The 27,668-nt window shown below is 42.1% G+C and overlaps 1 protein-coding gene across 1 annotated transcript in view; it reads left to right on the top strand.

Moving 5' to 3' along the window:
- The first annotated feature begins 23,845 nt into the window (after positions 1-23,845).
- LOC135557152 (titin-like) overlaps positions 23,846-27,668 on the top strand; it is a 95,902-nt gene continuing 92,079 nt past the window's right edge. Inside the window, exons 1-3 of the mRNA XM_064990362.1 lie at positions 23,846-23,885; positions 24,057-24,098; positions 24,274-24,359. Coding sequence (XP_064846434.1) covers positions 23,846-23,885; positions 24,057-24,098; positions 24,274-24,359 — 168 coding nt within the window. The remainder of the gene's footprint in view (positions 23,886-24,056; positions 24,099-24,273; positions 24,360-27,668) is intronic.

Genomic DNA, 27,668 nt, shown 5'->3' on the forward strand with positions numbered 1-27,668 from the left:
TTTTATTATTAAGTTTTAGTTTCAGTGACAAATGTGTTTCAGTGACAGTGTTTCAGTGACATCCCCAAATAGCTATTTAGTTTTTGGGGGATGTCACTTCTTGCCATTGTGGGGCAGTATCGCATAAGGTGATGGGTCAGGTCATACGTTAAGTTAGATTTAAAAGACCTACACCAGTCACCTTTTCACTTAATTTATCACCTGATTTTCTTAACAAAAGACACATCTCAATATGTGGTCCAGGTATGTCATGACATGGCACAAGTGGGGGGGTTGGCCTTTCCTCTTTTGTAACGGAGACGCAAGAAGCAGGTGCAATTGGTGAGTTTAATAATGACAAACATAGATACAGAACAAGAGAAACGAAGCATCTGGATAAGAAAACAGAACCAATACTGTCTGATGAGTGAGGCTACAGAGTGCCAGATAAAGGGGAAGTAATCAAGGTAGTGATGAAGTCCAGGTGTGTTTTTCAACAGGAAACGTAATTGTAAAAATAGCTGGGGTGCTTCTTTAAAGGTAGACTCAGCGAGATGTCGTAAGTGCACAAAGTAAACAGTAGTAGTGGGTCAATTTCCGCAACAACCAGGAGAGTTGAAGCGCGAGACTAAACTTCTCTCCTGTTTTGGTCCCGCAGATTTTCACATTGTAGCAGCGTGAAGAGCACCCGTGCATATGAGCAGATACTCTGTGTGACTGTGAAAGCAAAGTCTTGCATCGTGCTCATCTCAATGGGTGCGTTCCTCTGCTCTGATGTCCCTGACGCCTGCCAGATCTTACAACATCTGGATTTGCATTTTACATAAAAAAATAACTAAAGCTTAACATAATTCATGGGGATTTTTGTTTTAGTTCATTTTGGAGCCAAAGACAATAGTTTCAGTATAGTTTTAGTTTTTCAAACCGGTTGGTATATTATTTTATTTCAGTTTACAAAATATTTTTTTTCATGATTAGTTTCAGTTTTAGCTTACCATAAAACCTTGGTTAAGACGTCTCAAGACATGTCTTGATGATGATGGCTGGCTATGACTGTGATTTATAGCCTAGTAGGCTCATCTTGGCTAATGAAGGACACTCTTAGTCATTTTCGGCTGTGAACATGTATGCCAAATAGTCTGATGAACCTTTTGGAGGCCATCAGACCAGCAGAGGAGAAAGGGATAATTAAACATTCAACTGGGTCATCACACCTCAGGAAGAGGCCTGTATGCTATGGTGGCTCATGAATTGGCAACATAATTATCAGTGTTTTCATATGGAGAAGCATCAATGATCCATTGATGTGAAATAATGAGTCACTGCTGCCTAATAACAAACAACACTTTCTCTGCAGATGATGAAACTATTTTTAAACAATAACTAGATAGTTCATTAAAGTGAATCAAGAAAATACATGACCTATTTTGCTAGGTGGACAGTACCCTACAACCAGAAGAGGCCATATGGATTAGTTTTGATTGATGTAATTTATTAGAACATATTTTAAATACATACATAAGGGCGCTCCAGCCAGTGACGCTTCAACAAATATATATTTTTAAATCATCGAGGATAACACAAAGCTTAAAAGCTCATTTCCTTTGTGGTCATTTTGAAGAGGGAAGGGGGAATGCAACAAGGTTAGATGGCAATTGTAGAGGCAACAGACAATGACAGGTGGGAAGGTAGCCAGAAGGTTGCAAGTTCAAACCCCCGAGCTGACAAGTTACAAATCTGTCATTCTGCCCCTGAACAGGCAGTTAACCCACTGTTCCTAGGCCGTCATTGAAAATAATAATTTTTTCTTAACTGACTTGCCAAGTTAAAAAAATACAAAATTGTTGTTTGTTTCATAATATGAGATAATTAGTACAATTCCCTTTCCTAATAAACAACTATGGACAGGTACATCACCCTTGTCTCACATACCCTTAATATATAAAGCAATCAATCCCTAATACAGTTGTCAGAAATTTTACATACACATCTACTTTGTGTATGACACAAGTCATCTTTCAAAATTGTTTACAGACAGATTATTTCACTTATAATTCACTGTATCACAATTCCATTGGGTCAGAAGTTTACATACACTAAGTTGACTGTGCCTTTAAACAACTTGTAAAATTCCAGAAAATAATGTCATGGCTTCTGATAGGCTAATTGACATCATTTGAGTCAATTGGAGGTGTACCTGTGGATGTATTTCAAGGCCTACCTTCAAACTCAGTGCCTCTTTGCTTGACATCATGGGAAAAGAAATCAGCCAAGACCTTAGAAAAATAATTGTAGACCTCCACAAGTCTGGTTCATCCTTGGGAGGAATTTCCAAATGCCGGAAGGTACCACGTTCATCTGTACAAACAATAGTACGCAAGTATAAACACCTTGGGACCATGCAGCCGTCAAACCACTCAGGAAGGAGATGCGTTCTGTCTCCTAGAGATTAACGTACTTTGGTGCGAAAAGTGCAAATCAATCCCAGAACAACAGCAAACGACCGTGTGAAGATGCTGGAGGAAACAGGTACAAAAGTATCTATATCCACAGTAAAACAAGTCCTATATTAAGAAGCCACTGCTCCAAAGCTGCCATAAAAAAGCCAGACTACCGTTTGCAACTGCACATGGGGACAAAGATCAGACTTTTTTTCCCTCTGGTCTGATGAAACAAAAATAGAACTGTTTGGCCATAATGACCATTGTTATGTTTGGAGGAAAAGGGGGAGGCTTGCAAGCCAAAGAACACCATCCCAACTGTGAAGCATGTTAACCCATCATGTTGTGGGGGTGCTTTGCTGCAGGAGGGACTGGTGCACTTCACAAAATAGATGGCATCATGAGGTAGGAAAATTATGTGGATATATTGAAGCAACATCTCAAGACATCAGGTAAAGCTTGGTCGAAAATATTCTTCCAAATCAACAATGACCGCAAGCACACTTCCAAAGGTGTGGCAAAATGGCTTAAGGACAACAAAATCAAGGTATTGGAGTGGCCATCACAAAGCCCTGACCTCAATCCTATAGAAAATGTGTCAGCAAGACTGAAAAAGTGTGTGCAAGCAAGGAGGCCTACAGACCTGACTCAGTTACACCAGCTCTGTTAGGAGGAATGGGCCAAAATTCACCCAACTTACTGTGGGAAGCTTGTGGAAGACATTCTTAAAATAAAGTGGTGATCCTAACGGACTTAAAACAGCAATTTTTTTACTATGATTAAATGTCAGCAATTGTGAAAAACTGTTTAAATATATTTGGTTAAGGTGTATGTAAACTTCCAACATCAACTGGTGATACAAGACAATAACAATATGATACACACTAGGCACCAAAAGGCAGATCATGTGCTATCCCGGGCATTTCCTTCTCAGCCACGTACTATAATCTTATGACTCACTTTTGAGACATGCTACTATTTAGCCATTTTTTTTAAAGACGTTTTTGCCAGTTACCTACGTCATACTCAAACTTTTATGAACTCTCAGGCTTATATTGGGCTTCAAGGACTTTTTATGCTCCCTAATAATTTCTCTCAGATGGTCTTTGAAACTAACTATAGGCCTACAGCCAATAACTAAGGATAGTTGTGCCTTTATAGTTTAGTTGCCAAGGTATAGACTATAACATACCAACTCCCACTGACTCCAAAACCATCTTTACGCAATATTTTCAGTTTAGGGAAGCATGATGCAGACAATCTAGAGTTGTGCTTCATGGTATTGGTCACCATACATGATGTCAACATAAAAACATTTTGGTGATGTGTAGAATAAATAAAGCATTTGAATTTCATTGAATTAAATTATACTTTCTTTCATTCAAATTCAATTACAATTCTGCTTCCTGTAGGGTGTGGCCAATTCAAATTCAGTAATTTATTTGGAATTAGAGAGCACTATGCAACTCAATTCAGAATTGACCCCAACCCTGATCACCAGACACTTCCTTGATCTAAAATATAATCTTATTCTGTCTGGAAAGTAGCTGAATTTGGCCTTTACTATTATGCTGCCCAATGTGAAATTCCTCCTGAGCTTCAATAACTCAGCTTTTCAGTCTCGACATTTACTCAGACATCAATTACAAATAATATGAGAATATAAACAAGATATTTTAAATGTCAAATAATTTTCATACATGGGCTATTTTGGTTATACAAATCCCTCTCATGTACATCTCTGTATCCACAAGATATAATTGTCTCTCCATTTTTAAGTGGCTATCCATGTTAAAGCTCAAGGAGTGGCAGGGTAGCCTAGTGGTTAGCGCGTTAGACTTGTTACCGAAAGGTTGCAAGTTCAAATCCCCGAGCTGACAAGGTACAAATCTGCCATGCTGCCCCTGAACAGGCAGTTAACCCACTGTTCCTTGGCCATCATTGAAAATAAGAATTTGTTCTTAACTAACTTGCATAGTTAAATAAAAGTAATAAAAATAAAATCATAGTTGCAAATCTATGTAGGGACTTTGAATGTCATATGAAGTGAATTGGTCTTCCTAATTGTATCTCCAAGCTGTTCTATGTAGGGAGATTTTCAGAGATGGACTGTACTCATTTTCCCACTTTCAGAAATAAGTGTCTCATGGGTGGTTCATGAATTTCATAGCTTTGGGCCTGGAATGAAGAGTGGATCCATTGCCCAGTGTGCTCTGACTGAGTCCCAAATTGCACCCTATTCCCTTTATAGTGCCCTTCCTTTGACCAAGGTCCATAGGGCTCAAAGTAGTGCATCATATAGGGAATATTGTGCCATTTGGGATTCGCAGAGCATGTTCTGGCTGCTTCATTTTCTATCTCTTCTCCTGCTTCACTCAGGAGAACTGTTGGCTTTGATTGCACTGTGCCAGAGATTCTAGACATAAACGTTGCCTCTTTTTGGCTGTGCACATGTATGCTAAACAGTTTGATGAGCTTTTTGAGACCCTCAGACCAGCATAGGAGAAAGGGATAATTAAACATTCAGCTGGCTCATCACGCCTCAGAAAGAGGCTTTTATGCTATGGTGGCTCAAGAATTGACAACATAATTATCAGTGTTTTCATATGGAGAAGCATCAATGATCCATTGAAGCGAAATCACGTGTCACAGCTGCCTAACAACAAACAACATGTTAATCACTTTCTCTGTGTATGTCTAAGGGGAAAGATTAAACAACTTTTAAATTATAAATACAGTATGTGTGGTCATTCTGACAGGTACTGTACAGTGTGTCCTATTCACACTGACCTCCTGGGTGATGTACAGTATTTGGGATGTTTTTGTTTGAGAATTGCCTCGTTTGAATCAAACTCTGAATCTGTATGTCCAACAGCTACTAGAAATACATCAATTGTATGTCTTTATGCCAAATCGTACCCTATTCTTTATTTAGTGCACCGCTTTTGACCAGGGGCCACATATCTCTGTTCAAAAGTAGTGCACTATTTAGGGAATAGGGTCTCTCAACCAATTGGCATAAATCTTGGGATGTATTTATATGTCAACGCATCTTTGTTCTCTCACTTCTTGTTTTTCAGCAACATACAACTTCTCTCTCCGACTCGCTTCTTGCAGCAGAAGCACTCCTTCGAGTCACCCACTCGATCTTTGTTCAGGCACATTGGCATGCTTTTGCCTAACGTGGCTAGTCGTGTAGGCCACCACGCTTCGGAGAACACTTTTTCTGTGGGGGAATTATTGCTCTGTCAATTAGCCTACCTTCTTTTCTTTGCACTATATAAGTTGAAGTTATATTGTCCTTCCCCAGTCAAGGGTGCATTACCATATGCGTCCAGGTCAAAACAGTTTGTTTGTGATGTTCGGCAGTTCGAGCACACATTCTTTATTGAGGCTTGTCGAAATTGGGAGCCGAAGTCTACGGCTCTTCGTCCCTGTGATTGGTCAACAGTAGGTGTTCTTCAATAAAATTCAGATGTATTTTTATTTTTTTAGGGGGTAGATCAGCTTTAATATTGCAGACAGATTGAATTAGATTAAAATAACAACCGTGGCAAAAAAAAGTCTAAAGTAATTACAGGTTTCTTGATTTATCTTAGATTAATTCTGACTATTTTGAGGAAATTAGTATGCGAAGCACAGACGTTTGCGTCACCTAGCCGAGTTCTGCTAGGAGCATACCGAACCTAGTACGCAGACATATTTAGTATCTCTGTACTTTTGTTTTTTAGTACTGCATCTCATGTCACGTGGTCCACTTTTTCACTCAGTCATGCTGCATGTCTAGTGGTCATCCGACGTTGATACATTTAATTAATCTCAGCTGAACCAGATGGATTTAGCTTTGTGATGTTGAAGCATGCACCGAACAGTGTGTTGAAAGCATTATTAGGGTTGTATAATAAGGTGTGGCGGACTGGGGTGATACCAGTTAATGGCCATCGTGTTGACAGCCAAGGAAAAGATGATAGTGAGTAGGATGATGTATTTCTTGGAAGTAAGGGATTTGATGAGCGTAGCACAGAGTGAGTTCAGGAGAGGGAGGTCTGCCATGGTGACAGTTAGTACAGAGATAGCCAAGGCCCTGACAAAAAATAGGTCATGAGTGATGTGTATTTTGACATTGAGAAAGCTTACGATACCATGTGGAGGGAAGGGTTGTTGCTCAAGTTGAGTGCATTGGGCATTGAGGGTGGGGTCAGAATTGTCAATGTGGATTAAAGTAAACAATGGTATTCCTCAGGGAAGTGTGGTTAGTCCTGTGTTGTTCACCCTGATGAGAGATTACATATTTAAGGCGGTGGGACAGGCATGGGCCTTGTTTGCTGATGATGGGGATGTATGGAAAAGAGGTCAGAATGTGAAATATGTGATGAGGAAGAAGCAAGAAGGGCAAGAAGCTGTGGGAGTTGTGGAAGATTGGTCTCTGACAAGGGGGTTTAGGATGTCTATGGCCAAGTCCTGATTGATGGTGTTTTCTAGGAGGAAGGTTAAAGATGTTAGGCTGCATATATACAGTAAGGATAAAGGTTGGGTGTCTGAGCTTAAGTATTTAGATATGTAGTTTGATAAGAGGTTGAGATTAAATTAAGTGCAGGAAGGTGAAATTGATTGAAATTAAGTGTAGGAAGGTGCTAAACATCACGAGGGCAGTGGTAGGATATGATTGAGGGTCAAATCAAAATCAAATCCAATTTTATTTGTCACATACACATGGTTAGCAGATGTTAATGCGAGTGTAGCGAAATGCTTGATAGACAAACACTGTTGTATATGTACCAGGCATTGATCAGGTCATCTTTGGATTATGGGTGCTTTGTATATGGATCGGCAGCCAAAATGGTACTAGAGTGCCTGGATAGGATACGGTCAAGGGCCCTTGAGATTGTGTGTGGGTGCCTTCAGGACGACACCTGTTGAGGCATTGCATGTGGATAGTGGGGAACTGCCACTGAGGATAAGGAGGGACAAACTTGATTTAGCGTACTGGGTGAGGTTGAAAGGGAGTTCAGAAGGACATCCTGTGGTCACAGCAACTGGGGAACGCTGGTGGACAATTGGGCAAAAAGTGGTAGAATATGGACTGGGCAAGAGAGAGAGATCGGGCCGGCAATTGCATTCGGGAACGTACCTCCATGGCTGTTTCCGAAACCAAGTGTAGATGTGGATATGATTGATGGTAGGAGAGAATGGGGTGAGGAGGTGAGACAGTGAGCGGAGAGATATCTTGATAAATCAGGTCTATTTTCAGGTCGTTTTTTAAAGAATATAAACAGATGGCTCAAACGATCCAGTCAGCGGTAGGGTGGGTCAGGGGTGTATATCCCAGATATCAACGTTAGAGTATGTAAGCGGTTAACTGATTATGTATGCGGCCGAGCTGGCGGCCATGATTATAGGTCTGAGATGGGTGGAGGTGGTGAAACCACTCAGAGTGGTGATCCGCTCTGATTTGGCTGCAGTGTTGAGTAGTGTGAAGACGGGCAGGTCGGATAGGGGAGACTTGTTTGTGGATATGATGGTGCTGTTAATGGGATTGGAGTGGTGGTAAGCTTTTGCTGGGTTCCCGCCCATGTGGGTGTGGAGGGTAATGAGAAGGCTGTTGTGGTGGTTTAGAGTGTGGTGAGGAGAAAGGGGGTAGATATTCAGGTCCCGCTGGGCCGCAGGTAAGTCAAGTCCTTGATCCGGGCAAAAGGACTCGGTCTTTGGGATGCTTGTAGTAAGGGGAGGTAATTTGATCGTGTGCACTTGTGGGGTGTATGGGATGTAGGACAGAGGAAGTTGTGTGGAGTAGACTAGGGTTTGGGGACACAGGTTAGAATGTCACGTTGTGGATGATGGGCAGACATGATCAAGTCTGTGTGATGAGTGTTTAGTGGAGGAAACAGTGGAGCATGTGTTGATATTTTGTTAACTGTATGATGTAGATAGGGAGAGATTGTGTGAAAGGGTTAGAGAGGCTGGACGGCCTTGGGGTTTGGGTGGTTTAGTGGGGGGAGGAAAGTGGTGCTTAGGGCTCTATTTCATTTTCTTAGAGGAAGAGGACTAATGAAGACAATTTAATGTACTGTTGGTAGGTCGTGACTGGCCTCACACTCCAGTATGGTAGGTGGCGATCCGCCAACCCAATCTCAAAGCAGAAGATTTGGCTTTGTAAATGCACTGTTCATGCATTGTCTCTCAGGCTGTTTAATGGAATATACACAAGCATTTAGGTTCTCTTTACATTCGGGATTCATAATAGGAATAATAACAATCTGCTTGTTAAACAATATGGTGCTTTTTGTCAAACTTTATTTTGCAGGGAGTGAATGGCCCAATATTTTCTCTGCAGTCAGACAGGAGAGCACAGGCTACTGTTAGTAGCCATTACTGGATAAATCAGTATAAATATAAGTATAAATATAAATATATAAAAGTATAAATCATGTATATATTTTTCTGATGACATTCATCTTCATATATTGTCACATTAATTCTCAACGGTATATGGGCAATGCATAAATACAGCTATAATGATTACATTATAGCTGTTAGGCTTTTGTACGTAATTGGTGGCACTTTTATTCACTCATTATAGGGCTACGTCTGTACTTATCATGTCATGTTGAATGAGCATGAAAAGCACACATTTGCAGTTTATGCATAATTCATTTCAGGTGTATAGCCTGCGAGCTGGTTACACCTCGGCCTCTCTCCTGCTTGATGTGTTTGTGCCGTTTCTTTACCCTGTTTTGCTCTTGCCTCTTTTAGTTCTGTCCAGAATGTATAGGAACGCCATAAATCACCAGTGTTAATTTCCATGAATTTGCCGTGCCTGGCCTGTGAAAGCCCGACCGTGGGGCTACGCAGGTGGTTTTGCTGCAGCTGATCTATTCATGAAATGGAGTGGACTTGAACTAAAGTCAACCGGAGATCAGATCAACGAATGGGCATCCCTGAAACTCCTTGAACGCGCACGTATTCAATTCCTCATTGCTTCGACTTGCTTGCTAGTTGAGATTTCTGTTTTTTTTAAATGTCGGTTTGATAGTGGGGGAGGCACTAGTAATGTCTGCAGTTTTCAGTTTGGCTAATTGTTTCAAGTGTATTAGTCTGTAAATAAATCTCTTTGACAAAATTCAGCATCTCCCCCATGTCTTATTCGACTAGTAGTTGTTCTGAAATGTTTATTATGCCCTCTGATGTGTGCCACAGGAAGTATTAGACTCTAGTCACTAAAAGAAGTGGTTATTTTCGCAGTAACCCATCCCTCAATCCCCCATCCCATCATCTTCCCTCTTATGGATTTTCTTACTTAAAAAAAACACTTTCTGCTATAGTTAAGAATGTAGGTACAGTAGTAATAATAAAATAATAATAACAATAATAAATCTAACATTTGTACTCTGGGCCAAAAATAAAGTTATATACAAGTCAACATGAGTGCATATCCATAATCACAGTAAACTGTTGTAATAATAGAAAAAAGGGAGAAAAAAATAAATGTACAATAATATAATAAACAAAACTATGACTGAATGTGCCTCCACGAAGAATCCCCTCTCCAATAGGTCCCTTCGCACTCAATAGGACACCCCCCCCCCCAGCACCTCCACCATCCCCATCAACCCTCAATAGGACAGCCCCAGCACCTCCACCATCCCCATCAAACCTCAATAGGACACCCCCAGCACCTCCACCATCAACCTCCCCCCACCCCCCACCCCTCAACCACAAAACACAATAATGATAATAATAATAGAAATTCAAATAAAAAATATATGCCAAGATATAAACTCAGCGAAAAAAGGTACTTTAATGACTCAACTGTGTTTATTTTCAGCAAACTTAACGTGTAAATTAGAGGTCGAACAATTAATCGGAATGGCCGATTTAATTAGGGCTGATTTCAAGTTTTCATAACAAAATCGGTAATCTGCATTTTTGCACACTGATTGAACCTGCATATTGAGTAATATTGCCTGCTAACAGGAATTTCTTTTAGCTAGGGAAATTGTGTCACTTCTCTTGCGTTCTGTGCAAGCAGAGTCAGGGTATATGCAGCAGTTTGGGCCGCCTGGCTTGTTTCTTCCAAACAAAGACAGTAATTAATTTGCCAGAATTTAACATAATTATGACATAATTGAAGGTTGTGCAATGTAACAGCAATATTTAGACTTATGGATGCCACCTGTTAGATAAATTACGTAATGGTTCTGGGGCGGCAGGGTAGCGTAGTGGTTAGAGCGTTGGACTAGTAACCAAAAGGTTGCAAGTTTGAATCCCCGAGCTGACAAGATACAAATCTGTCGTTCTGCCCCTGAACAGGCAGTTAACCCACTTCTGAAAGAATAAATGTTTTGTTTTTGAAATGATAGTTTCTGGATTTGAACATATTAATGACCTAAGGATCGTATTTCTGTGTTATTATATTATAATTAAGTTCATGATTTGATAGAGCAGTCTGACTGAGCGGTGGTAGGCAGCAGCAGGCTTGTAAACATTAATTCAAACAGCACTTTTCTGCATTTGCCAGCAGCTCTTCGCAGTGCTTCAAGCATTGCGCTGTTTATGGCCTCGGTGTAATGCTTATTCCTTCAACAATAAACGCAAATCTGACCATCCCCCCTGGTGAGACAAAACTGCGACTCGTCAGTGAAGAGCCCTTTTTGCCAGTCTTGTCTGGTCCAGCGATGTTGGGTTTGTGCCTATAGGTGAAGTTGTTGCCGGTGATGTCTGGTGAGGACCTGCCTTACAACAGGCCTAGTGTACAAGCCCTCAGTCCAGCCTCTCTCAGCCTATTGCAGACAGTCTGAGTCTGATGGAGGGATTGTGCGCTCCTGGTGTAACTTGGGCAGTTGTTGTTGACATCCTGTACCTGTCCTGCAGGTGTGATGTTCGAATGTACCGATCCTGTGCAGGTGCTGTTACACGTGGTCTGCCACTGCGAGGACAATCAGCTGTCCATCCTGTTTCCCTGTAGTGCTGTCTTAGGCATCTCACAGTACGGTTATTGCAATTTATTGCCCTGGCCACATCTGCAGTCCTCATGCCTCCTTGCAGCATGCCTAAGACACATTCACGCAGATGAGCAGGGACCCTGGGCATCTTTCTTTGAGTGTTTTTCAGAGTCAGTAGAAAGGCCTAATGTCCTAAGTTTTTCTCACTATGACCTTAATTGCCTACCGTCTGTAAGCTGTTAGTGTCTTAACGACCATTCCACAGGTGCATGTTCATTAATTGTTTATGGTTCATTGAACAAGCAGTGTTTAAACCCTTTACAATGAAGATCTGTGAAGTTATTTGGATTTTTACGAATTATCTTTGAAAGACAGGGTCCTGAAGAAATACAATTTTTTGCTGAGTTTATATACACATACACATACAGATGTCATGCATAGGTGTAACAGGTGGCAGGGAAGTCAGGCGCAGGAGAGTCAAATAGAGTGTAAAATGGAGTCTTTTAATAAAGATCACGGAGTATGCTCCATAACACTAAATGTACATAAACAAACAAACATGGGCACGAGGACCCGACACGCACCTATACAACATCACACTACACTGACAATAAAACAATCTCTGACAAAGACATGAGGGGAAACAGAGGGTTAAATACACAACAGGTAATGAATGGGATTGAAAACAGGTGTGTGGGAAGACAAGACAAAACCAATGGAAAATGAAAAAAGGATCAATGATGGCTAGAAGACCGGTGACGTCGAACGCCGAGCACCGCCCGAGCAAGGAGAGGCAACGACTTCGGCAGAAGTCGTGACAACAGATGTCATTAAAACTCGTTTTTCAACCACTCCACACATTTCTTGTTAACAAATTATAGTTTTGGCAAGTCGTATAGGACATCTACTTTGTACATGACAAGTAATTTTTCCAACATTTGATTACAGACAGATTATTTCACTTATAATTCACTGTATCACATTTCCAGTGGGTCAGAAGTTTACATACACTAAGTTGACTGTGCCTTTAAACAGCTTGGAAAATTCCAGAAAATTATGTTATGGTTTTAGAAGCTTCTGATAGGCTAATTGACATCATTTGAGTCAATTGGAGGTGTATCTGTGGATGTATTTCAAGGCATACCTTCAAACTCAGTGCCTCTAGAGATGAACGTACTTTGGTGCGAGAAGTGCAAATCAATCCCAGAACAATGGACCTTGTGAAGATGCTGGAGGAAACAGGTACAAAAGTATCTACATTAAAACAAGTCCTAAATCGACATAACCTGAAAGGCCGCTCAGCAAGGAAGAGAAGCCACTGCTCCAAAACCACCATAAAAAATCCAGACAACTTTTTGCAACTGCACATGGGGACAAAGATCAGACTTTTTGGAGAAATGTCCTCTGGTCTGATGAAACAAAAATAGAACTGTTTGGCCATAATGACCATCGTTATGTTTGGAATTAAAAGGGGGAGGTTTGCAAGCCAAAGAACACCATCATGTTGTGGGGGAGCTTTGCTGCAGGAGGGACTGGTGCACTTCACAAAATAGATGGCATCATGAGGTAGGAAAATTATGTGGATATATTGAAGCAACATCTCAAGACATCAGTCTGGAAGTTAAAGCTTGGTCGCAAGTGGGTCTTCCAAATGGACAATGACCCCAAGCATACTTCCAAAGTTGTGGAAAAATGGCTTAAGGATAGGTCATGGAGTGGCCAAGTCAAGGTATTGGAGTGGCCATCACAAAGCCCTGACCTCAATCCCATAGAAAATTTGTGGGCCGAACTGAAAAAGTGTGCGAGCAAGACCTACAAACCTAACTCAGTTACATCAGCTCTGTCAGGAGGAATGGGCCAAAGTTCACCCAACTTATTGTGGTAAACTTGTGGAAGGCTACCCGAAACGTTTGACCCAAGTTAAACAATTTAAAGGCAATGCTACCAAATACCAATGTAAACTTCTGACCCACTGAGAATGTGAAATAAATAAGCTGAAATAAATAATTCTCTCTACTATTATTCTGACATTACACATTCTTAAAATAAAGTGGGGATACTAAATGACCAAAGACAGGGAATTTTAACAAGGATTAATGTAACGGTCATCTTCTTCCTCTTCTGAGGAGTAATAGTAGGAAGGATCAGAGGACCAAAATGCAGCGTGGTATGTATCCATAATGTAATTTAATGAGAATGAATACAGAATACAAAAGAAACAAAATGAAAACCGAAACAGTCCGAATGAGGCAAACACTGAAGCGGAAAATAATCACCCACGAAACACAGGTGGGAAAAGGCTGCCTAAGTATGATTCTTAATCAGAGACAACTAACAACACCTGCCTCTGATTGATAATCATACCAGGCCAAACGCAAAACACAACATAGAAAAACGAACATAGACAACCCACCCCAACTCACGCCCTGACCAACCTAAAACAAAGACATAACAAAAGAACTAAGGTCAGAACGTGACAATTAAATGTTTGGAATTGTGACAACTGCGTTTAAATGTATTTGGCTAAGGGGTATGTAAATTTCCGACTTCAACTGTACATAAACATATTAACAGGACACTCAACTTATCTTTTTTCCTACATCAGATATGCAGGTGACATTTCCACCTGGATGACAGCACATAATCAGCAAGACAGAGCTGCTCTTCATCCAAGGGAATGCCTGCACATTCTCAGATGTTAGATAATCCAAGATGATCACGTCATTTACATTGTCTCTGCTAGGTAAAGCCTTCCTTTTCTCAGCTCACTGGTCGTCATAGCAGCATCCACCAGTATGCTTCAGCAGGTATATCTCACTGGTCACCCCCAAAGCCAATTCTTCCTTTGGCCGCCTTTCCTTCCAGTTCTCTGCTGCCAATGACTGGAACAAACTGCAAAAATCACTAAAGCTGGAGACTCTTACCTCCCTCACCAGCTGTCAGAGCAGCTCACAGATCACTGCACCTGTACATACAGTGCCTTGCGACAGTATTCGGCCCCCTTGAACTTTGCGACCTTTTGCCACATTTCAGGCTTCAAACATAAAGATATAAAACTGTATTTTTTTGTGAAGAATCAACAACAAGTGGGACACAATCATGAAGTGGAACGACATTTATTGGATATTTCAAACTTTTTTAACAAATCAAAAACTGAAAAATTGGGCGTGCAAAATTATTCAGCCCCTTTACTTTCAGTGCAGCAAACTCTCTCCAGAAGTTCAGTGAGGATCTCTGAATGATCCAATGTTGCCCTAAATGACTAATGATGATAAATACAATCCACCTGTGTGTAATCAAGTCTCCGTATAAATGCACCTGCACTATGATAGTCTCAGAGGTCCGTTAAAAGCGCAGAGAGCATCATGAAGAACAAGGAACACACCAGGCAGGTCCGAGATACTGTTGTGAAGAAGTTTAAAGCCGGATTTGGATACAAAAAGATTTCCCAAGCTTTAAACATCCCAAGGAGCACTGTGCAAGCGATAATATTGAAATGGAAGGAGTATCAGACCACTGCAAATCTACCAAGACCTGGCCGTCCCTCTAAACTTTCAGCTCATACAAGGAGAAGACTGATCAGAGATGGTTAAAATTGATGGGAAGATGGATGGAGCCAAATACAGGACCATTCTGGAAGAAAACCTGATGGATTCTGCAAAAGACCTGAGACTGGGACGGAGATTTGTCTTCCAACAAGACAATGATCCAAAACATAAAGCAAAATCTACAATGGAATGGTTCAAAAATAAACATATCCAGGTGTTAGAATGGCCAAGTCAAAGTCCAGACCTGAATCCAATCCAGAATCTGTGGAAAGAACTGAAAACTGCTGTTCACAAATGCTCTCCATCCAACCTCACTGAGCTCGAGCTGTTTTGCAAGGAGGAATGGGAAAAAATGTCAGTCTCTCGATGTGCAAAACTGATAGAGACATACCCCAAGCGACTTACAGCTGTAATCGCAGCAAAAGGTGGCGCTACAAAGTATTAACTTAAGGGGGCTGAATAATTTTGCACGCCCAATTTTTCAGTTTTTGATTTGTTAAAAAAGTTTGAAATATCCAATAAATGTTGTTCCACTTCATGATTGTGTCCCACTTGTTGATTCTTCACAAAAAAATACAGTTTTATATCTTTAAGTTTGAAGCCTGAAATGTTGCAAAAGGTCGCAAAGTTCAAGGGGGCCAAATACTTTCGCAAGGCACTGTAGCTCATCTGTAAATAGCCCATCTAATTTACCTCATCCCCATACTGTATTTATTTATTTATCTTGCTCCTTTGCACCCCAGTATCTCTACTTGCACATTCATCTTCTGCACATTCTACCATTCCAGTGTTTAATTGCTATATTGTAATTACTTCGCCACCATGGCCTATTTATTGCCTTACCTCTCTTATCCTACCTCATTTGCACGTGCTGTATATATATTTTTCTACTGTATTATTGATTGTATGTTTGTTTATTCCATGTGTAACTCTGTGTTGTTGTATGTGTCGAACTGCTTTGCTTTATCTTGGCCAGGTCGCAGTTGCATTTGTTAAAACCTGTTGCGACTCTAGGGGCAGTATTTTCATTTTTGGAGAGAAAAACGTTCCCGTTTTAAACGGGATATTTTGTCAGGACAAGTTGCTAGAATATGCATATAATTAACAGCTTTGGATAGAAAACACTCTAACGTTTCCAAAACTGTAAAGATATTGTCTGTGAGTATAACAGAACTGATGTTGCAGGTGAAAGCCTGAGAAAAATCCCATCCGGAAGTGCCCCAGGTTTTGAAAGCCCTGCGTTCCAATGAGTCCCTATTCAGCTGTGAATGTGCCATCAACGAGCTTACGCTTTCTACGTATTCCCCCAAGGTGTCTACAGCATTGTGACATAGTTTTACGCATTTCTGTTGAAGAATAGCCGTAGGCGGCCACATTGCGTAAGTGGTCACATGGTGGCTCCGAGAGAGATTCTCGTGTAAAATACAGAGGTAGCCATTACTCCAATCGGTCCTATTGAAAAAATAATTGTCCCGACGGATATATTATCGAATAGATCTTAGAAAAACACCTTGAGGATTGCTTATAAACAACGTTTGCCATGTTTCTGTCGATATTATGGAGCTAAAAAAAATCATATTTTGGGAAAAAATCTACCTGGGAGTCTCATGAGTACATCATGAGTACTTCCGAAGTTCATCAAAAGGTAAACGATTTAATTTGATTGCTTTTCTGATTTCCGTGACAAGGTTGCCTGCTGCGAGCAAGGCATAATGCTATGCTAGGCTATCGATAAACTTACACAAATGCTTGTCTAGCTTTGTCAGTAAAGCATATTTTGAAAATCTGAGATGACAGGGTGATTAACAAAAGGCTAAGCTGTGTCTCAATATATTTCATTTGTGATTTTCATGAATAGGAATATTTTCTAGGGATATTTATGTCCGTTGCGTTATGCTAATTAGTTTCAGGCGATGATTACGCTCCCGCATGCGGGTTTGGGAGTCACAAGAAGTTTTTTAACTTCTATATTGTAATCAATAAAGTGTTTGAAAATGTTGTACTTTTCTTAACATATATGCTCAGATCATTCCTGAGAGAGAAGGGGTGTAATATCTCCAGATGGGCGTGTGGTACCCTTCTTCACCCATGCCAACTATATGTTACTTCTTGTGGGGTCTTTGCCTTGAAAGTAAGTATGAGAGTATAAGTAATGTACAATTAACCTACTGAAAGTATACTGACTGAAAGGCAAAACAGAACTGTCAAATTATATCATAGCTGTGTTAATGTGTACTTGCGAATTAGAATCTTTAGTGTAACAATTTTTTTGGGGAAAACTGAAATGCCCATCAAATCCCCCCCCCCCCTCCCTCCAGTTTGCTGAATGTGTTCTGAAGGAGGACTTGATTGTCTTTTCAAATACAGACAAAAATGTTAACACCATGAGAGAAGAAATAGCAGTCACTCTCCTCCAAAACACTGGAGGATTTCTATTTTAATATCATTGTAAATGTATAGACTACTTGACATTATGTTTTGCTAGATGACCTGAGCCAACTGTGGCATTTCTGTGGGGAGGTGGACAATAATGAGGAAGACACTAAACGGGGAAATTGCTTGTTCACTTCAAAAAGAAGGGGGGAGAGAATTCCGCCAGGAAAGAAAATAGCCTTGCCGAACCCCCCCCCCCCCCTTCTAATTTCCTTAATTTTGTGGATAGGGTCAAACACTTTATGTGGCACACACTACTGGTCAGCCTTGCCGAAATTCTCCCCCTCTACCTTTGGGGACAACTTTACCGGGGTGCAAGCACCAGTCGCAACCATATTCACCATTGAATTGCCTACAGTAACGAAGGATTGGCCTGGCAATTGCATCTGAGGAACAAATCAAGGAGAAGACCTTTGTCCTCTTCAGAATCCAACTGTTATCTCTCCAAAGTAATGGGTTTTGGGCTAAATCACAACATTCATCAATAAAAGGTTTTAAAAAGGTATCCATTCTGGGGTTTTCTGGGCCAAACCAAAGTCCTGCATCACATTTTCTTTCCGATGTATGTAAGGCAATTCATTCATGGTAAATTGAAAAGGCCAAACGGAGTAATTTGAGGTGTTAAAAATGGGTACTCCTTTACAGGTCCAGGTTAATGTTAAATCATCAGCAGATAGCCTCATCTCTTTCAGTAATGTCTGGTACATATTTCCATCCACGACATCCTCGATTTCATATTATTCTACCGTTTTCCTCAAAATATCTATTCCATGGTTCTCCAGTGTATCTCACAGAAGGTCCCTCAAAGGTATTGAGGCCTGAGAGTTGTGTGTGTTTGTGCACCTGACACTAACCATCTCAGGGTCATCATCATAGTCTAAATGATCAGAGCCAGGTTGACCAACACAGAACATTATGTAACAAAAATATTTGATAGAATACATAACACTGACTTTTGGGGGCGGCAGGGTAGCCTAGTGGTTAGTGGGGGTCTGTAAATACCTAGCTAGAAACTAGATACTGAATACAAACACTGACAATGTACCATCTTGCTAGCAAGTTAACTAGCTACTGTATCTAGCTAGCAAATATACAGCTATTGTTTACACACCAGTAACAGCATAGCATCAGCAATTGAACACCCCAAGCAGTAATATGGTTGTAGCTACATTTAAAAAAAGAATCTCGTTTTCTAAAGCTCACACTTGGCTAAAGCAATATTACAACAACAATACCTTAATAATATCCCTGCATGGCCTGGTCTGTCGAGAGAAAAGGGAAGTATTCATCACGCATCCATTTTCTATATATATATCTATAACTGATTCTGTAGCTAGCGATAAAAGGCGCCAAGCTCTACGTAACTAAATTGTGCGAATGGGCGAAAGTTAAAATATCACCAGTATGCACTTGTGGAATTGTTGTTGTTGTTTTTTTTGAAGAAGGGATATCAGAAATTGTTTCAGTTGAAAAATATTGAAGAGTTTGATGGGACGTGCGACAATTTGAAAGAATGTATTGTTAATTGACAGCGCACAGGGAAAAGATATCCGGCCTTTGTCATGGCTCTGGATGGTAAGCTAACTAGCTAGCTACCCAGCTAATGACACAGTGTAACGTCGCTAGCTAACACGATATGGTTAATGTTATCAATCGTTAAACTTGGTTATAAAAAAGTAATACAGCCAAGACATTGGCTATTACAATAACAACTGATGTAGCTAACCCTAACTAGCTAAGGAGCTAGTTATATCACTTATTAAGTTCACTGGTATGTGTTGGTAGCATGCTAATTAGCTGTTCGGCAGGCCGATCCACCAGCTAACATTAACTAGCTGCTGGTTAGTACAAAAGCTAGCTAACACATACTAACTGGGCTGATTGCCAGGCAGTTGTTGTAAATAAGAATTTGTTCTTAACTGACTTGCCTGGTAAAGTAAAATAAAATATATAGCTAGCTAGTAAGCTAAATTGCAAACACAGGTTATGATATTATGGGGCGAGGGGGGTATGTAACATGGTGAGTGGTGTGAACCGCTCCTAGCTATCGCCTAGCTAATAATGATCACAAGTGACTAACGTTAGTAGAAATGTAAAACAAAAAAAAGAGGACCAGGTCAGAATGTACAAGAGAAGAAAGGGAGAGGAATGAGGGAGAAAAGAAAGAACCTGCATTATTTGGAAAAAGCAGAAAATACTACCCAAAAGGTATTGTAATGATCTGACTAGATCATAAAGGAACAATTGTCCAGACAGGGGGTCAGGTTTACGAATTTCCAGTTTATTAACCCAACTGTCACAGCTGCGGGAAAAGTCCCCCACATCTCTCTTGTGCTGCCCCAGTAAAAGCCCTGATGGAGGCGCCAGAGGGTTTTGTGACCCCAAAGTGTCCAGTCCCCACCCCCCATGAGTACTCTGGAGCACAGCCTCCCACAGTGCTTTTGGGACCACCACCTGCCACCTCTCCTCTCCCGTAGCGGACTCCTTCCATGCCTGCTGTAGCACGCCATCGGCCAGCTGCAGTCTCTGAAACTTTGACCACAACCCTTTGTTCGCGAGTGAGAGCGCTGTCACCTCTTCCCACGGTGGCCTCACCTGCGTCTCTACCTACTGTAGCACTGGCTGGAGGTCTGTGTCCCATCCCTGCTGCTGCCCCCATTCAGCCACTTCGACAGTCTGCAGCTCACCGCACACAGGCCCGCTCGCCCGACACACTGTGGCACAGACCCCTTCCTCTGCACACAGCTCTCTCTCACGTCCCTCTCATTGCTCACAGTGATGGCAGCCGTCTGTAGTACGTGGTCGACGGGACATGGCGTTGGAGTTGCGTGCCCCTGCCCTGTGCACCACTGTGAAGTCATACGGCTGAAGCTCCTCCAACCAGCGTGCCACCAGCCCCTCTGGCTCTCTGAAAGACATGAGCCAGTGGAGAGCAGAGTGGTCAGTCCTTACAGTAAAAGGCAGGCCACCCAGGTAGTACCTGAAGTGTTTAATGGAAGCCACAACAGCCAAGAGCTCCCGCCGGGTGACACAGTAGCGGTGCACATGTTTGTCTGAAGTACGCCACCACTCTCTCCCCCACATTTTTTTTTTTTTTTAACCAGGCAAGTCAGTTAAGAACAAATTCTTATTTTCAATGACGGCCTGGGAACAGTGGGTTAACTGCCTGTTCAAGGGCAGAATGACAGATTTGTACCTTGTCAGCTCGGGGGTTTGAACTCACAACCTTCCGGTTACTAGTCCAACGCTCTAACCACTAGGCTACCCTGTCGCCCCTCATTGCTCGTGTCTGTCCAGGATAAAGGGCAAGGTGAGGTCAGGTGGGGGCAAGCACGGGGGCCTCGATCAGTGCACGTTTGAGGGTGTTGAAGGCCTCCTCACACTCCACTGTCCAAGTGAAGGCCTTGTCCTTCGGCAGCAGGCGGTTCAGGGGAGCAGCGACGCTTGAGGAGCCCCGTACAAACCTCCTGTAGTACGAGGACAGGCCCAGGTAGCTCTTCAGCTGACGCTGCATCTTGATGGGTCGAGCATCACCTGTGTCGATCTCATGCTGCACCAGATGAGTCTGACCCTCCTCTTCCTCACTCAGCGCAAAGCTGTCTCTGAATTCAAACAGCAACTGCCATAACCGTTCCAGCTGTTCGGGGTCAAGACCAACACAGTTCCTTCCCCATATCTCCCTCACTGCAGACAGTGTCCTGTCCTCTCCCATCTGGGTAGCTGGGCTGGGGGGCACGGCCCGGGCTCATGGAGGGATGTGTCGTGGAGGTAGCTGGGGGAATGTAACACACAGCCGTAGGTGACAGAGGGGATGGGGAAATGTCACAGACAGATGTGGGGGAGAGGGAGCAGCCATGAGTCTCGGCTGCTTTAACTGTTGGAGTGAAGGGTTTCTTGGGTTGAGTGAATGTGACATTAGGGGGAGCCATGGTGACTTCCGGCCCTCCCTGGAAGCTTAGTGTGCCCCCATTTAGGTCTAACTGGCAGCCTGTGCTCCTAAGAAAGACCATGCCCAGGATACAAGGGTCCTACACAGCCGCGACCCACACAGGATGATGCACAGTCCTGCCCCCTACTGTCAGAGTCAGTATTCCCTTCCCTTTCATGGGTGCCCAGTGGACTCAGTGTGGGCTCACACTGAGTCCAACCTGGCACAATATCTGGCCTCACCAGGGTTACTGTGGACCCAGCGTCCACCAGGGCAGAGCAGGGCACCCCCTCCACAGGGACATGACAAAAGTCCCCAACACAGGTACGGCCCACCACAACAACAGGCTCCATCAACTTTTTGCCATCAGCTTTGTGTTTCGTGTCACCTGTAGCGACACAGCATGAATGAGTTCAGTCATTTCAGCCACCTATGCAGGCTTTTCCATCTCTGGGATGCTCTGCCCCCCAGCCTGCACAGTCGGTCTGTCTCCCTGCACCCCCACCAAAGCCCCAGTCCACACCAGCTCCCTCTCCAAAGCCATCTCCAAGGCTATCTGCAATGACTCAGGATGAGCCAGCTGGGTTTGTATGCGCAGCTCCATAGGAGAGAGCGCCTGTATGAACTGGTCTCATGCTAGGTCGCTCTGCACAGAGGGGGGGGGGGGGGGGTCATGTGAGCGTATGCCCGCCGAGAGAGGCTCTCAATGTCATTAGCTAGCACCCGTAGTGTCTCTCCAGGCTGCCTGCATCTATTACTCAGTTCGGAGCGCAGCAGCCCAGGCTGTACACACTGTCCAGAGCGCTTCCTCAGTGCTCCCACTAAAGCCCCATAATCACATCTGTCCTCGGAGGTAATCAATATCAAACAGGCCAGAGCATCATCCGTGAGGCACAAAGCCAACTGCAGTGCCCTATCTTAATTCGACCACCTCCCAAAATGAGCTAGCAGTTCAAACTGAGCATGAAAAGCTTCTCAATCTGCCTTACCGGAATACTTTGTGGTCTTAACAGATACCGACGCAACCGGGAACTGGGCGCCACCATGTTTGTTTACATCCTGAGTCCCAGATTCCCCGTCCCGCCGACGTCACCACTTCCGTCCGCCCACCAGAATCCGTGCGAAGCACAGTCAACGAAGCACTCATGCCCGCTTCAGCCGCCATCATTCTAAAGTCCTTACTCAAGCGGCCTCTGGACTCCCGACACCCTGGCGATCTCCTCAGCCAGATCCTCCGACGTCCATGCACACACACCTCCTTGGCCAAAATCGTCCCCTACCTCCACCTTCACTTTCGGATTCCCTCAAATCATTTTCAACCCCTGTTCTCACCTACGTTAGCTAGCCACACCAATGTAATGACATGACAGAGGGTTGAGTTTACGAATTTACTGTTTATTAACCCAACTTCACACAGGCTACTGTAGGCGGAAGCCCACGCCAAATAAATGAAGGATACCCTGTAAAACAACCGTGACCTTCTCTTGTGAAGGCCAGACAAAAGAGAGAGAACGATGGCTAAACCTGGTCAATGGCTAAACCTGGTCCAATGCTCCATCCCCCTGCCCAACCCCCCTCCACGCCACTCCGCCAACCACCAGGATGCCCAGCATCAGAACATTCCAAGCATTCCCGTGATTGGCAGATAGCAGGTTGATTGGCATGTCGGACCCAACGAACACTGGATGCTGGTAAGTACAACACAATCAACTAATAGCCTAACGCATAACACACAGCTGTTTGTGCGGGCGGCTACAGTATGCTTAGTTGTGAAATTGACTAGCTGTATCTTTACACAAAACCTGTAATTTCCTGACTGTAGCTGTGTTACGCTACCAGAGTGTATCACAGAAAAAGAAGATGTCCAAGTCTGGAAAAAAACATCAGGTGGAACTAATGACCAGTATATCATGTCAAGTAAGTTTCTAACACTTTGAGCATTCGTTGTGCAATTTAAGTTGATGCATTAAAGGGGATTTGAACCCTGTCTCACCTATTTAATGTATTAACACTTTGTCATAAAAATCTGAGAATGAGGAGGACCAGGAAATGCAAATGCAGCTAACCACTGCAAACTTTCAAATACGGGAGCTCTAACGAGAAAATGCAGCACTCAGACAATCTCTCTCCGTGGCTGAAGGTAAGCTTTCCTGTTTGTGGATGCTCCCACTGAATATTCTCACCCTGCATGCAAGTCCAGGTTTACTTGTGTATATACCCATAGATACTGTGATAAGGTTCAGTTGTAGGTGCATCTGTGAGTAGGTGCAGTTGTATAGTGTCTACCAATCTATTAGTTGAAGGCATATTGCATGCAAGTGTAATGATAGCCCATTATGTTCTATATTTTCAGAGTTGCCAGGTCTGTTCCAGGAGGTAAAAAATCTAAAGAGGGAGAGAATGAGACACACAACTTCAAAGAGTGTCTGTGTGTTTGGTTTAAGCATGATGACCAGAATATGAGGAGTAGAGATTGAGAGTAGGAAAGATGATTAGAAGTTGGAAGGAGATGGTTGAATGAATCTGTATTCACTTTCTCTAACTGTCTGTCAATACCGTGTGTTCCCAGATATCATGGCTAGAGGTTCCACACCCATCTCCAAAACTCACAATGGTGAGAGAGGAAACACAGTTTCTAACGGTGTGTGGGTTTGGTTTAAGCATGATGATCAGAATATGAGGAGTAGAGATTGAGAGTAGGAAAGATGATTAGAAGTTGGAAGGAGGTGGTTGAATGAATCTGTATTCACTTTCTCTAACTGTCTGTCATACTGTGTGTTCCCAGACATGGCTGGTGGTCTGAGACCCATCTCCAAATCTCACAATGGTGAGAGAGAAAAAAACAGTTTCTAACGGTGTGTGTGTTATAGATTGTTGCTGATTGATGATCAGAATATGAGGAGTAAAGATTGAGAGTAGGAGGGATGATTAGAAGTTGTAAGGAGGTGGTTGAATGAATCTGTATTAAATCTCTTTAACTGTGTGTCATACTGTGTTCCCAGACATGGCTGGTGGATCCACACCCTTCCTCCAACCCCCAAAAGCAGCACTCCAAGACATAGCCGTCACAACCCTCCCAGACAGCATGGTAGGGTGACTTCAAACCTTGAGCTGTAAAGCGGGGATGCAAACTAGTCACAATTTGAATACAAAAGCAGGTGTATTAACATTGTAACAATACAGCAAGCAGGAAAATACTGTATGCATGTGCAGTTTAGCTTAATTTAACATAAATGTTTAATGCATATTATAGTACAGTGATAATTTGTCTTATAAGTGTTTTAAATTATAGAGTGCCATATAGGATTATACAAAACTATCTAACGGAGTACAGCAAGCAAACAACTTGAGTCATGGCAGAAAGGACTGCGAGAATGGTTTTATAATTCAAATACATTTACTTAAACTGGTGGTTCATCGAAAAATACTTTTCATCTCATTAGAACTTTGCATTAGCCTTTACCAGATACCATTTTTAGGTTAGCTGGATCAGTATTTAGACTTTTGCAATTTTATTTAAAAATGCAACATTTACTATTTTATTTAGAATGTATGAAAAACGATATGTATTTATCCTCACTTTATGCAACAAATGTTGTCTTGTCATTGAATTTCCAAAAAACAATCTGATTGGCTTCAAAACATATCACAAAAATCGACCTACTAGAGCAAATATTTTCTTCAGTTTGTGTCATCTGGTTGATACAAATCTTTGACCCAATCTTTGAACCAAGAAGTTGACTCTGACCCAAATCGCTGCTCGGCGCGGATTAATCGAAAATTACTTCCTGGATTTTAATGAAAAAATTACCGATATCATTGGGAAATATTAGGCAAGGTAAATATTTGATCAAAGTAATCTTATCAAGATTTTAACTACTATTTCAGTTATTGGAAGCACCGGTGGTGTCTTTCGAAGGTATTTATGATAAACTTTGACATTAAATGGGGTTTCTATGGGAGAGGGAGAAGTAGAATTCGCTGATGAGCTAAACTAAATACTGATCCATCTAACCTAATAACTGTCTCTGGTGAAGGCTAATGCCTAGGAAAATGTTCAAGTGAGATTAAACGTATTTTTCTATGAACCACCTCTTTAACATAGTTGATGAAAACATTAAACAAGGATGTGAGATTTACATTTCAAGATACTACTTTATGAACAAGGCATTTATCTAAACATGAATCTGAGAGGTAGGCAGGGAACATATGCTTGACTAAGTCCAAAACCCAATCTAATATACTGTACTTAGAAAGGGGGAGAAAGATGGAAGGGGAGAGAGAAAGGAGGTAAGAGTTGTTTAGTTACCACTAGTGCTGGGGGAGATAAGAGTTGTTTATTTACCACTAGTGCAGATAAGAGCATTTTAGTTACCACTAAACATGAATCTGTGCTGGGGGAGGTAAGAGTTGTTTAGTTACCATATGCTAGTGCTGGGGGAGATAAGAGTTGTTTAACCACAATCTAATATACTTAGTACTAGTGCTGGGGGAGATAAGAGTTGTTTAGTTACCACTAGTGCTGGGGGAGATAAGAGTTGTTTAGTTACCACTAGTGCTGGGGGAGATAAGAGTTGTTTAGTTACCACTAGTGCTGGGGGAGATAAGAGTTGTTTAGTTACCACTAGTGCTGGGGGAGATAAGAGTTGTTTAGTTACCACTAGTGCTGGGGGAGATAAGAGTTGTTTAGTTACCACTAGTGCTGGGGGAGATAAGAGTTGTTTAGTTACCACTAGTGCTGGGGGGGAGATAAGAGTTGTTTAGTTACCACTTGCTGGGGGAGGTAAGAGTTGTTTAGTTACCACTAGTGCTGGGGGAGAAGAGTAACCACTAGTGCTGGGGGAGTTGTGCTGGGGGAGGTAAGAGTTGTTTAGTTACCACTAGTGCTGGGGGAGATAAGAGTTGTTTAGTTACCACTAGTGCTGGGGGAGATAAGAGTTGTTTAGTTACCACTAGTGCTGGGGAGATAAGAGTTGTTTAGTTACCACTAGTGCTGGGGAGATAAGAGTTGTTTAGTTACCACTAGTGCTGGGGAGATAAGAGTTGTTTAGTTACCACTAGTGCTGGGGGAGGTAAGAGTTGTTTAGTTACCACTAGTGCTGGGGGAGATAAGAGTTGTTTAGTTACCACTAGTGCTGGGGGAGGTAAGAGTTGTTTAGTTACCACTAGTGCTGGGGGAGGTAAGAGTTGTTTAGTTACCACTAGTGCTGGGGGAGATAAGAGTTGTTTAGTTACCACTAGTGCTGGGGGAGGTAAGAGTTGTTTAGTTACCACTAGTGCTGGGGGAGATAAGACTTCATCCACCATCAATGTCAACGTCAAAAAAAATGTTTTGTTAAATTCGCAGTCGACTCGAGAAATTCTGTTTTCAGAAACTTTTTACAATCACTGATAATATGAATAATCCATTAACATTTGTGTTCTGCAAAGTCCTAACATCGGTAACAATAATGCTTTTGTCCGAATACTCGGCACACCCCTATTAAAGACATACTGGGAAAGATTGCACTAACAAGGCAAGGTTTTTTTTTAACACGTGCACGCACACCAACTGGAAGTTAGAGCAAATCCTAATATTAAAAAACTGTATTGATTTTGGATATAATGTTTTTGAAATATTCTAAATCAAGCTAGTCTCAAGTTTCTGTCCATCACAAAGGAACGTTTGAATACATTGTTGATAACTACTACAGTACTGTACAAAGAGCACATTTGACCACATCTTCTGAAGACCCAAAATCATGTGTAACTGGCTTATTTTTTTTATGTATTTGATCAAAGTTATTGTTTTATGATATTTTACAGGTGGAACTAAATGTTATTTCTCTGTACATCTGTTATGTTTCTTGCAATGAAGCACGGTCTCCATAGATAATAGCCTATGTAGCCTGCCGCACCGGCTACATTCCAGGTAGTGGTTAGAGCGTTGTGCCGCACGGCTACATTCCAGGTAGTGGTTAGAGCATTGTGCCAGTAACCGAAAGGTTGCTAAATCAAATCCCCTAACTGACAAGGTAAAAATCTGACGTTCTGCCCCTTAACAAGGCAGTTAACCCACAGTTCCTAAGCCGTCATTGTAAATAAGAATTTGTTCTTAACTGACTTGCCTAGTTAATAATAACTTGCCTAGTTAATAAAATAATAATGTTGGCGGCATGAGGCATGTTCATGCCTTCCGATCTGGCCAGTTGTTTTGTGTACGTTTTTTGCTCCAAGTGAAATCATGGCTTTTCTCCGAAGGTTGCATCGTGATTCAACTTTACTCACGTGACGAAAGTTAACGTTAGCATCTGAATTAGGCTACATATCAATGGACTATTTTAGCTCCACGTAGTGCTGGGCGATATGGCCAAAATCTCATATCCTGATATAGGTAATTTCATATCCCGATAACGAT

The sequence above is a fragment of the Oncorhynchus masou genome, chromosome 16 (genome assembly GCF_036934945.1).
Source record: "Oncorhynchus masou masou isolate Uvic2021 chromosome 16, UVic_Omas_1.1, whole genome shotgun sequence".
NCBI lineage: Eukaryota > Metazoa > Chordata > Actinopteri > Salmoniformes > Salmonidae > Oncorhynchus > Oncorhynchus masou.